Here is a 12,440-nt window from a genome sequence, read left to right on the forward strand (position 1 = left end):
TACACCAGTTTACAAACACTGTCAGCCCCCCCAAAAGATATGGAGATCCCAAGGCACGTGTCGGAATATATGTGAAGTGAAGCTTTAATCAGTAAAGCGGTCAATGAAACTGTTTACAAAATAGTGACGATGCATACAACCTTTTTTTTTTACTTTCATTCTATGCAACATGTTATCTCATTGAATGTTGGTGTTCCTCCACCCAACTTTCAGGGTGTCTACCAACTGGAAAAACTGGGAATTCTCAGGGATTTTGAGTAGCCTGGGAAAACTCAGAGAAGACTCTGGAATTTGTGCCTCTGTCAGGGAAAATTAGCTGTAATTTTATTGAAAGGGTCAGAAGTCGCGGTAATGCTGGCTTGAGTAACAGACAGGAATCGTAATGGATCGTGTTTGACACCCTATCGTCGGCTGGAGGAGTTGCCAGTGTACAGTGAACGACCGACTTTCCAGATGCCCAATAAATTGGACGCTTTGCGGCACCATCATGTACTCCATAGAATCAATGCATCAGAACGTCTGAAATTTCGGACGCAAGAACTCTTCACCGTCCGATTTCCCGGATGTTTTACCATGACCGCAGTTCCAAAACGACAATGATCAAAGCCAGCTCCGCTGTCATTTTGCTTACCTCGCCGCCTCGTACTGGCGCTCTAGCACGCAGATACGCTGGCAGCCGTAGTCACCAATGCTAGGCCTAGCTGCTTCGACGTTCGCTATGAAGCTTCTTGCCATTGGGTGCCGTGTTTTTTATTGAAAGAATTCGCTGCTGTCAGCAATGGCATGGACTCCGCCGTTGTGGTCTTCACGATTGCCTTAGAAGCTTGGAAAGCACAGTGCGTTGCATAATGCCGATTCCCGAAAGTCAGCTTCGCCTCTGCACAGAAATGTTACTTGGTGAAGCAAACGCAAAAGTATTGCAGTGAAGCATAACAAGCGTGGTAAGAGGCTATTGCCACGGGGCGCAATGTGTATTCCTTAATTACACACACGTACCCCCAGTATCTCTGGTCACAGTAAGGGCCTGTGGCAATGTGCCTGTCAAATGTGCTTGTGACAGTTTGAGCCCCTAAAGGCAGTACTAAATGACATGCATTTGACATGAAATGAATGACATGACATGCAAACTCCAGATCAGGTGAGTGCACAGTGTAAGGCGTATTACACAGCGTCTCGAGGCCAAAGGCAATGCATGATTCTTGTTGAGGGAAAGAATGCGGATGGCAGATGCAGAGATAGAAAGGCATGGCACATATCAAGCAACTGTTAGGTATTCTGTACCTCTTGTGTCACAGTAAGGCATACCTATTATGGAAGATTGATCAAAAACGCGCACGCCTCCAGTGACATACTGTGCCGAATGGCTAAATCAAAGAGTCTGTCAAATGTACTTAACCATTCTGTTAACAGATCAGTGTACTTCAAGGATGTCTGTGAGCCAGCATCATATGTTCAGGTTTTATGTAGAAAGTAGTTTTTGTTATGCAGAGCAGAGGTACGCGTAACTGGTCAGCATGCAAAGGTTATAAATGGAAGCCACTTCTCTGATACTTCACTTGGCACAAATATAACCTTTCTATATACATATATTCACAAATATATCTACTCAGGTAGCGACTGACCCTGCAGCAGCCAGGCAGCCACAGCAAACTCAGGAAAGTAGGCAAAAAAAAAGCTTCTCTATAAAAGTTTTTTTTAAGGCAAAAGCCTTTCTAGGCTTATGCTGAAGTTTGTGTCAGCAGACCTGACCTCCAGAGTGTCTGCCGGAGCGTCATCATGCCATATGAAGACAGATTAAAGAATGAAAAATGATTGATGGTTACATTAAAGTGAATGATAACGTTATAATAGAGATTGGTAGAGGTTAATAATGACCAGTAATGACTATAATTACTCCAAAATGGCCAATATTTCTAATGACGGCTTGTGATGACCAAAATTCATTAGAAATGACTAGAAATGTCTAGTAATGAGCAGTAGTGACTAAAATTACTTGTAATGACTACAAGTAATTTCTACATGTGATCATAATGGTATCAATAACACTATACTGAAAAATACACGCCATGGCATCTGTAGTATTCTGACGGCTCTTTTTTCACAATCTCTCGCGACAGGCACGATCCCAGATGATTGGCAAATAGCCAAGGTAGCACCCTTTTTCAAGTCAGGCGACCGTTCTTCACCATGCAACTACAGACCTATTTCGCTAACAAGTACCATATGCAAGGTCATGGAACACGTCATTCACTCCCAAACTGCCAAATACTTAGAAAGCCACAACATAATATACCAGTATCAGCACGGTTTCCGCAAGGGCTACTTTTGTGAAACACAACTTGCAGGGTTTGTTCATGACTTACACTCATTCGTTGACGCTGGTTTACAAGTAGATGCAGTTTTCCTTGATTTCTCCAAAGCTTTTGATTGCATTCCGCACCACAGATTACTTCTCAAACTTGCATGCCTAAACATTCACCCTAACGTCCTCGCATGGGTTAAAGATTTTCTTTCCTCCAGGCTCCAGTTCACTTCCGCTAACAACTACAATTCTTCTTTTGCCCACGTTACTTTCGGTGTCCCTCAGGGCAGCGTGCTAGGTCCTTTACTTTTCTTAATATATATTAACGGTCTTCCTTCTTGCGTAACGTCCCGGGTTCGTCTCTTTGCCGATGATGTCGTAATTTACCGCACAATTTCCTCTGATATCGATCGCCAATGCTTGCAATCTGACCTTGATGCAATTGCCTTATGGTGCTCCAAATGGCTAATGTCGCTTAATATCTCTAAAACCAAGTTCATGACATTTAACGGCCGAAAGTCTCGAATTGAAAACACTTACTTCATTAATAACAGTACGATTGAGTCTTCCACTCCCTACAAATATCTTGGCCTTTATTTCCAGTCTGACCTAACGTGGCATCACCATATAAATTTAACCCTGGCAGCTGCTAACCGTACTCTTGGAATACTTAAACGAACCCTCAAGCAAGCGCCACCACTCGTACGAAAACAGGCATATACCACAATCATTCGCCCGAAAATTGAATATGCTGCGGCAATTTGGTATCCCCATCAGGTATATCTAGCCTCTAACCTTGAAGCCCTGCAGAACCGTGCTGCTCGATTTATTTTTTCAGATTATTCTACATTCACCAGCGTTACATGTTTAAAAAATCGTGCCGGTTTGCAATCCTTGAGCCTTCGTCGAAAACATTCTCGCTTATCACTATTTCAGAAAACTTTCCACCATTCCTCACTTCGTGATGATTTCTTTCAGTCACCGCCGATTATCTTTCCTCGCCGCGATCACCCTAACAAAGTCTATACATCTATACTAACAAATTATCAGATATAATAAAGTGAATCTGAAATTTGCAGAGTTTCTTTTTTGGTAATATCAGCTTGTATGCCTGTAACAAATATCAGATACAGCGAAATATTTTAGTGCCAGATGTGACTTCGTTTAATGAAGTTCAACTGTATTGCCTAACTTGAATTCCCTCTGTTAGTAAACTTCAAAACACACAAGCTGATGTCTTGATAATTTTAATGACAGAAATTATTATTAATATTCTATGAATTGATATCAGTCAAGGGGCCCCTCACTGCTACGTCTCCTACATGAAGATTTCAATTTTGAGACAATAAAATTTTATCGCTCATTCAGATCAGTAGTTTTAAAATTAGCCTAGGGATTCGACTCTGTGTGTGTAAAGTGAATCTAAGGGACTGTGTCAACTTCTGTGGCATTTTTCACTCTCGACAGGCATGGTGGACTGTTACCTGGCCCAGCTGCGGAATAACGATGCAGCGGCCATCGCCAGCAATGCCTGCAAGCACCTGGGCCACACCCCGAGGGCTCTCACGGTCAGTTGTTATGTCTTATTTTTGTTTTAGAAACGATAGCTTTCTTTAGCTGCTCCCCTTACTTATGAGACCTTCAGGGTGTCCTGAATATGTATGTGTGTATGTATGTATGTATGTATGTATATATATATATATATATATATGCACCCACACACAGTGGATGCTCTTTAAACGGAACCTCAAGGGACCAGGCAAATTGGTTCTGTTTATCAGGAGTTCCATTTACTGAGGGACAAAGCTGAATACAATTGCATGAATGCAAAACCAACCAACCATGAGGATGGTGTTCCGTCTAAGTGGCAGTTCCATTTAAGCAATTTCCGTTTATCAAGCTTCCACTGTATATAAGATGAAAATACATTTCCTATGGTTGGTTTCGAACCCTATCCGTTGGGCCACAGAACCAAATGCCTAAGAAGGCAGAATAAAGTACCTTTACAAATTTCCTTTGTGCAAGCCAGCACTTTCAGGCACTTAGCGCATTAGACACTTAGCATAGTACTAACAATTTACTTATGAAGTGTGAGTGCTCCCATCTTCTAGCTCAAGATGAAGATGGAAGTTGGGGGGTGTATTCGTCGCCGAAATTCCCTCTGAGTCTCTGTTGGTATTGTGGCATTATGCCGCATTTCTACGAGGTTCAGCATGTCGTACCTTGTGGTTCAACATGTTTTAATGCTGAATAAAAGTTCCTTCTTGGCACCATGGTAGCTTAAGGATGCATTCGTCATTGAAATTAGCAGCACGTCTCTTGTCGTAATATGCAAGCTGTCACTTACAAAACAAAGATATCAACCCTAGGTTAGTTCTGCCTGGCATTTTTTGCCTATATAGTTCCTTTTAATGAGATATTTATGTGTCAAGGGTCACTGAGCCATTTTCAGACTACTAGTTAGTTGCTTGGAAAAAAAGTGTTTGAGTTAAGTTAGTGCCACCAACATTAGCTGATTGAGCTCTGCAATCTCAGTCTCAAAAAAAAACTGGCTGTGGCTTAGCTAAGGTTAAGCCTAGGATGCGAAGCATACTAGCCTTTATTTTAACGCGACAGCGTTAAGGAGCTCGTGTCGCAGAAAAGCCGGTGTCGTCGGCGTCGGCTCAGGCACACATTTCGTTGTCGCGCCGAACGCTGCATTGCTCGACGCTCACCGCGTCCGATGCGGGGTGCGTAGTCGCTGCGCCGTAGCAAAGCCACCTAGAAACAGTCTCTGTAGCACGCCGCAACCTTCGCTTCTCATTCCAACGAGCAGCTCTGTCTCCAGGAGGCATCTCACCTCGTGAGTGTCTAGCAGAGGCAAGCGCAGCTGCTTATATACCGCCGCGACGCCGCGAGCGACGGCGCGAGTTGGAGCCCCGTTTCTCCTCTGTCGTGACGTCACGGTGTCACGTGGTCAGCCTTGAAGGTGACGGCGCGAGTTGGAGCCCCGTTTCTCCTCTGTCGTGACGTCACGGTGTCACGTGGTATTGAAGGCGACACCGCCGCGCCTGAGGAGCTGGGTTGAGCTCTAGTAATATGCTTCGCATAAAAGTGTCTGAGCAGACTAACCTGGGAGCATAGACTATAAGTCACTTAATTTTAAACAGGCTGTCACTGAGGCCTCACCTTTTCTGTGTAGCTTTTCAACATAGATGTCCCTAGCACCCTCGTTTTATAAGACTGTCTGAGCAGAGTAAATGTCATTGATAGGGTGTTCTGTTTCCATTGAACAGATTTGTAAAGTACAATTGTGTTTGCTGAGGTAAGCACTGCGTTACCAGAAAGCTACATTTGCTCTCAGAAAGGGCTTATTGCCAAAATTAGTGCCCTGCACTTGCGAACGCTTTCATTGAAAAAAAAAGAATTTGTTGCCAATATACTGGCAACTTGTTCCACAGATGCACTTGTCTCTCTTACACTTAAGTCACTTTCAAAGTATGCACCAAACACCATGTACAGTCGACCAAAAAAGTTTACGGACCAAGAGACCTGACAAAAAGCGGAATATCTCCGCAGCCTCCAAATGCAGCCTGATATTCCCATTTCCAGCATTTACTGGTATATACGAACAACATTGTGATGTACGGTTTTACTGGCTACTTTTAAAGGCAGCTCGTATATTTATCATTTTCTGAGACCCCGTGGTCCGTAAACTTTTTTGGTCGACTGTACCACTGAGCTACAGAGCTATGGCTCCGTTCTCTGGCTTGTCAATCGGAGGATGTAACATCGCGAGAGTTGCGTATTGCGTCGAGTGAGAGGTGGGAGGTGAGAAAAGCCTACCAAGTACATTTCTTTAATTAAGGGAGTTCAGTCTCGGAAAAAAATAATTCTTAAAGCTAAATTAGAGGAAAATAATAGCAATGTGCAATATAGTAAATACAATAGTAGTTTTTAAATACGTTAAAGTGCCAACCGTGTGCAGTAAAACATAAAATCGGAGCAGAAGTACAAATTTCATCCCTGCGGGCATAGTGTAGGTGCAAAACAGGTAGTGTAGCAGACTACGTCGCTCAGAAAGTCTGGTCTTACCAGCTACACAGCGGTCATTCACACTCTCCAAAGAGACTTGCGTATGCGAACAAGCAGCTTATTTCTTCGTTATGCTTCATTTGTGCTTTTAAAACGATGCTTCATAACGTGCAATATAATGACAGAAACTTGGTGTCACGAATACTAGGATGCATTCACCAGTTTTACCTTAACTGTGAAAACTGGCATTCATTATTTGAAAACTATTCGATTTGGTCACAAAAATTGCTGTTAGCACACCCATAGAAAATAGTCTGAGTTAGATCGATAGATTAATCGCCTATAAGTCCGTAATTGTTTTCCATTTGTCACTATATGACTTTTATGCATTGAAAATTGCCTGGAAACTTTTATGCATTGAAAATTGCCCGGAAAGTCTTGCTGCTGCTCCTCAATTTGAACAACCTGTGCCATAACGGATGAGTTGACGTAATGATCACGTGACCTCCTGTTCTGCTGCTTTCTGTGAACCGAACAGTGCTGACCGCCACTTGAGAGGTACCACCATCCGAAATAGGCATTGTCACTTTGATTTGCATAGGCATTGCCACTTTGGCTTCAATAATGTCCCGATAGCATGTCTCAGTGGAGCCTAAGAGACGGTGAATGCGCTGAACACACGTAAAAAATCTCCCATCAACAATGCCTATTTTCAGCCTACGCTAGGGAGATTTTTAAGCAATAACGGTAGCTCGCAATGTCTGATTATGGTATTTACCCAATTCTAACGCGAGCCTTTCTTTCTTTTTTTTTTCCTCCAAGAATAAATGAGAACCGCACTCTCGGCATTAGCATACTTTACCGCATAACAAGGCTCTATTGCGGCAAAACTGAATTAAAAGGCCTATGCTCAAAGGGCCGAAACATGAGGTCGAAAATTTTTCATGTAGTGGCAGTTGTGTACGAGTGTACAAAGACATGCAGCAGCATAAATTTTTGAGAATTTATGCTGTAAAAGCAGAGTAGCAGGCGTTTGATGGTCAAGAATGCAGCCACCGTTCGTTTCTCCCTCTCCTTCGCATCTCTTCTCCACACCGTGTACTCCTCTAACTAGCACACGGACACTACATCATTACCAACGCCATGTTCGTGCTGTCTTTTCCTTCCTTTCTCCTTCAAAATTTCGTTCCCATTCAGTCACCACGACTCCGTGTTTTTTCGCTGTTGCTGCCGTGCCGGCCTGTGCCCCGTGCTTCTGCAAAGCAATGCTGCGATGGACCCTGTGTTGTGAATAATGTAATCACTACCCGTTTTGCTTACAATACATTGTTAGAGGCCTGACAACCCACCGCACAAATAGAAAAGAGCAAATGCAAGCAAACGGACTTGGGAGGCCCCACTAGCCGCCAGCACTTTGCCAGACCCACAATGTAATACCGTGTCATTGTTGTATGCATGGTGTACATGTCCGGCACCTCCGGGAAAAAAAAATGAAAGCTGAAGCATCGCGGCAGGTCAGAAAAGGACTTGCATTATGCACTCTTTTTTTTGCTTATGTAAGTGCGTATTGAGACAAGTGATGTGGCACTGCAAATTAAAAACCAAAACACACAACACCACTAGGAAGAGTAGGCATGCAACTGCATGGAGGCTTGCTGGCAGAGGAACCAGAAGTCGTAAATTCTTGTAAGTCACCCAGTCGACAGCGTTTACCCTGTTGACGTCACCTGGAGCACCCTGTTGACATCACGACATACAGTGAGCACGTGCTGGTGGGTGAGTTCGTCATGCATGATTACGACAAAGGCACCAAATAAAACGACGGACAAAGGTTGCCCCATGTCGTCCTCCTTCGCCCGTCGTTTTATTTGCCGCCTTCGTCGTAATCAAGACGTACAGAGATACCGGAAAGGCCAGGAGAGGAGTACAGGATTGATTGTTTTCATTTGTAGCATCCGCATGCCACGTAGCTCTGCCACGTTCGCCAAAGATGATCATCACGTCATTCTGCATGTGATGCGTATGTTTATTTGAAATGTGAAAAAAAAATTGTAGAAGTTGTTTAGGGGCCCGTGAAGGCAACTGGCTGCCATTGTGCAACACATATAAGAGACTTGCCTATTTTTGTTGCTAAAATATAAGGGGCGCATTACATTTCTGCTTTGTTTAGGAGCTTGGATGGGGTGGGGCCTTACACAAATAAATATGATATTTGTGACTTGAAAGGGTCTGAAGGCGAGCTTGCTGGTGCAAAAACGCCGCCGTTTTTCCACCGTGGATGATATTTGCATTGAATTGCTTTGCACCCCCTTCTGCGTGCAGCTGTATGCAAGTGTGCTGATGAAGAGCCCCGTGAGCCTGGAGAAGGCCAAGGTGTGCCTGGAGAAAGCGCTCAAGCAGGAGCCCACCCACCTGCCAGCCGTGTACCTGCTTGCCGAAATATACGACCAGCAGCGCGCCTACGACCGAGGAATCCAGCTGTAAGGGTGGCCGCCGCTGTTGAGTCATTTACTTGGCAGACGTGATGAACAGCGTGATGGCAGCTGGTATCGTATGCCATCATCCACACATATGTTGCAGAAGAGCACATGTAACAGCAGCTGTAGCAGCCATTTCGGTAGGTTACCAGAGCATGTTCCGTTCACTGCCCTCGACTCGAGTCAGACGAGATCTTCGGTGCCGATAGCAGTCGCATGTGACAAGCAGGTCTGCAGCTTGCATAATCAAGATGAATCGGGAAGGTAAGAGTGATGCTATTGCAAATCTAATTCTATCTGCGGCTGTGGCAGTTGCATTCTGAACAGTGCAGAATGCAGAGACGTCCGATTACCATGCTTCGAGTGTACATGGAAAAACAAACCACAGGTGGTCAAAGTTAATAATGATAATAATACAGTCAAACCTCATTAGTGCAAACACCATGCTAACCCGGGTGTCAGATCTAAATATTTTTTGTTCTGGTTTTAGTTTCGCTCCACTGAGAAAAGTTTCGTTACAGTTCCGCTCTGGAACGAGAAAAAGATCATCTGTAACTGTTCATAACGTTTTTTGTTTGCATGGAAAAATTTTTGAAGCAGGGTAACGATGAAAACATAGCATTTATCGTTTTCAATAATTGAATTATGAATTCTGATATCATGCTCAGTGCCTTGAGCCAAGGCACTGAGCATGATATCTCGCCAAAATATGAGACCACATTTCAATAAAATGAACTTAAACAAACAATAAAACTTTGGTAACAAAGCGTTGTACCCATAGAAGATGGAACAGTAACCTCTTCAGCGCACTAGCCCTGGATTTTGCTTCGATGCCAATCTGCTAGTACACCGAGCGGCAGGCTTAGATTAGTTGAGCGCACGACAGGCTGTCGCTCGCGCTATTCCTGTCTAACATACGTGCTAATGCTGACGTTGCCTGGCGTCGTTTAATTCTTTCGGATTGCTGGCTTTCTGTTGAACTGGGAACCAATAAAAAATATTTCAGTTTCACTCCAAAATAAAATAATAAATGTTTCAATTACACTTTCATCCCGCTCAAAAGTATATTTTTTGTTTCGTATTTCGTTATTGTTCCTGCTCCATTCCAACGCACTGATACTAACAAACTTTTCAGATCAACAAACTTTTCAGAAATCTCCTGCTGACTGCTTAGAGTTTCAGTGTAAAATTATTTCAGTACTACAGCCTTCAGTACACCAAACTTTTCAGAATAATGATCGTTTGTTCACTTTCCTTGTCATGTTAACAATGCCTCAGTACTACAAGTTAGTGTTCCAAATTCTGGGGATTCTTATATTTCTATGTGTCCTTCACGGTGGCCGGAGCAGTACGCTAGCAGACGACAAGGCACAGAAAGCAGACGCTGCAGGGCATGGATTTGGAAAATCTGAGACAGCGCTGGGAGAGAAAAGTGCAAGAGGGAACTTTTTTTTCTATTGTGCAATGCGATGACACATAAGATTTTCTGAGCGCATGCTCTGCCCAGACTAGTATCATCTGGCCATGCAAGCATGTCTCTTCTTCCTCTTTCTTTTACACTTCTTTCTGCAGCCGTACCAGCTATGAGCACAGAGAAATGTAACCTCTCTGCTAGCAGGGATGCCACACGGTCATACATTACAGACAATGTTGTTTACACGCGCTTGCGCTTTGGAATAGTTCAGGTGTCCACCTCGAGCGAGACAGTTGCAGTTTCCATGGCAAGGAATGTGAGAAACAAACAAACAAAAGACAAACATTGAGATTTCTGGGGAGGTGACATCAACTTCCGCTTTGTCGGTCGTTTTCTCGATGTCGGCCTCTTTCGCGCGAGCCACTCTTACTATATGGTGCTTCAGCAATTCACAGTGGCAGATCTCTGGAATATAGCAACAGCGGGGGCCAAGAGCCAACAGCAACATTTTGTGGATAGCTCATATGGTGACAGTTGATGAACTGGTAGATTGATGGGCAGAATAGTTCATTTCGGGGCTTTAACCATAACGGACTTTGAGAATAACAAACAATTTGCTGCGATCCCCGAAATTCATTATATCGGGATCTTACTGTATACGTTTATTGCAGTTCATTGATGATACAAACCAAGGAAAGGAGATAAAAGGCAGTACTAGACCATCTGCTTAAGGCCTGCCCTCCCATAAGAAAAAAATAATTCCATGTGTCCTTCGCGGCAGCCAGAGGTCAGCTAGCACGGCTAGCAGACGAGAAGCCGCAGAAAACAGACGCTGTGGCACACGTGCTCAGAAAACCTGTGATGGCGCTGGAAGAGAAAATTGGGCAAATACAGCCAAATGAATAAGTGGTGCGCAGACACGACCCCTCCACGCTCCACGATCGTGTCTGCAAGATTTCTACAAATTTTGATGTTCACAAGTTGGCAGGAATCTCATTCATTCGTTTGCCAGTTTATTGACTTAGCTGCATTGGTTTGCGCTTTCATTAAGCTTCGATCACTGTGCTGTCCTGCTTCACATTGCGAAATTGACCATTGACATCGACCCCATTTATTTATTTATTTCCCTTTGTGATCCCATAAAAAAAAATTGGCTGCAGGCACGCTGTAGTGCTTGCCCGTGACACCCTCCCTTCATCCTTGCTTGTTTGTGACTGCAGTCTGCAGAAGCACCTGGAGAACCAGAGCACGTGCCGGCTGCACCAGATGCTGGGGGACTTCTATGCCCGGACAGGCGAGCACGACAAGGCCCTGCAACACTTTGGCATCGCCCTCAAGTGCGTACACTACGGGATCGACTCCTTTCTTCTTCGTTCTTTTTCTGTTTCTCTCTCTCTCTCTTTCTCTCGCACTTTTACAACAGTTGGCTGTCGTAGACTCTTCACAGTACTGTTTGCAAGGGCTCATTCACACTGGCGACTCATAAGGGTCACGCGATTGATCGGAAGTAGTCGCTTTGGTGAGAAAGCTACTGTTCTGGGTCTGCAGGCGCAAAGCTTTTAAACCAATTAGGTGCATTCAGAAGCACAAGAAGAGGACATCTGCATATGCTGTTGCTTATTTTTAAGTGGTGATGGCATTGTGAGCAGATGTGAATGGCATCAATTGTGAGACATTTCGGTATGGCAAAGGGCCAGTCGCATTTCCCGGTATGAACATTGGTCACCTTGAGTTGCTTCTTGGTCACCAGTTGTGATCAATCATGCAACCTCCATCGGTCGCCCACGTGAATGAACCTGAAGCCTTAACCTTCTCAGACCCAAGATAGCCCTAGTCACACAATACTAGGCTTTTGCAAATATTGAATATTTTAGAATATTTGATCGAATGCTATGCCATTCGGTATTACATGTATAAAAAGAAGAGAGTGCGGGAAGCTAAACAAATGGTGTGCACAAAAACAATTGTAACAGTTAAGTACCATCTCAGATTATGTTGTCAAGTGATCTGCAAAAATTATCGGTAACTGCTGTGCTGACTAATGAGACAAAAAGGTGGTTTTATTCATGGCATTCTTTAGGAATTAAGTACTGGGAACACGTGGCAGTGTTTTGACACAAAACGCAAACTTTGAGAATGTGGTCTAGACTCAGTGAAGCAGAAGGAGTGCTTCTGATCCAGTCTGCATTGAATATATCTGGTATTTTAAAGCAGATAGCTTTCTTTAGCGTTT

At 43.9% G+C, this 12,440-nt stretch overlaps 1 protein-coding gene across 2 annotated transcripts in view; it reads left to right on the top strand.

Moving 5' to 3' along the window:
• APC7 (anaphase-promoting complex subunit 7) overlaps positions 1-12,440 on the top strand; it is a 46,383-nt gene that overhangs the window by 26,552 nt on the left and 7,391 nt on the right. For both annotated transcript variants that reach the window (XM_065439933.1, XM_065439932.1), the window contains exons 12-14: positions 3,770-3,870; positions 8,639-8,796; positions 11,428-11,544. In XM_065439933.1, the coding sequence (XP_065296005.1) occupies positions 3,770-3,870; positions 8,639-8,796; positions 11,428-11,544 (376 nt within the window). The remainder of the gene's footprint in view (positions 1-3,769; positions 3,871-8,638; positions 8,797-11,427; positions 11,545-12,440) is intronic.

This window comes from Dermacentor albipictus, chromosome 2 (genome assembly GCF_038994185.2).
Source record: "Dermacentor albipictus isolate Rhodes 1998 colony chromosome 2, USDA_Dalb.pri_finalv2, whole genome shotgun sequence".
In the NCBI taxonomy this organism is placed as follows: domain Eukaryota; kingdom Metazoa; phylum Arthropoda; class Arachnida; order Ixodida; family Ixodidae; genus Dermacentor; species Dermacentor albipictus.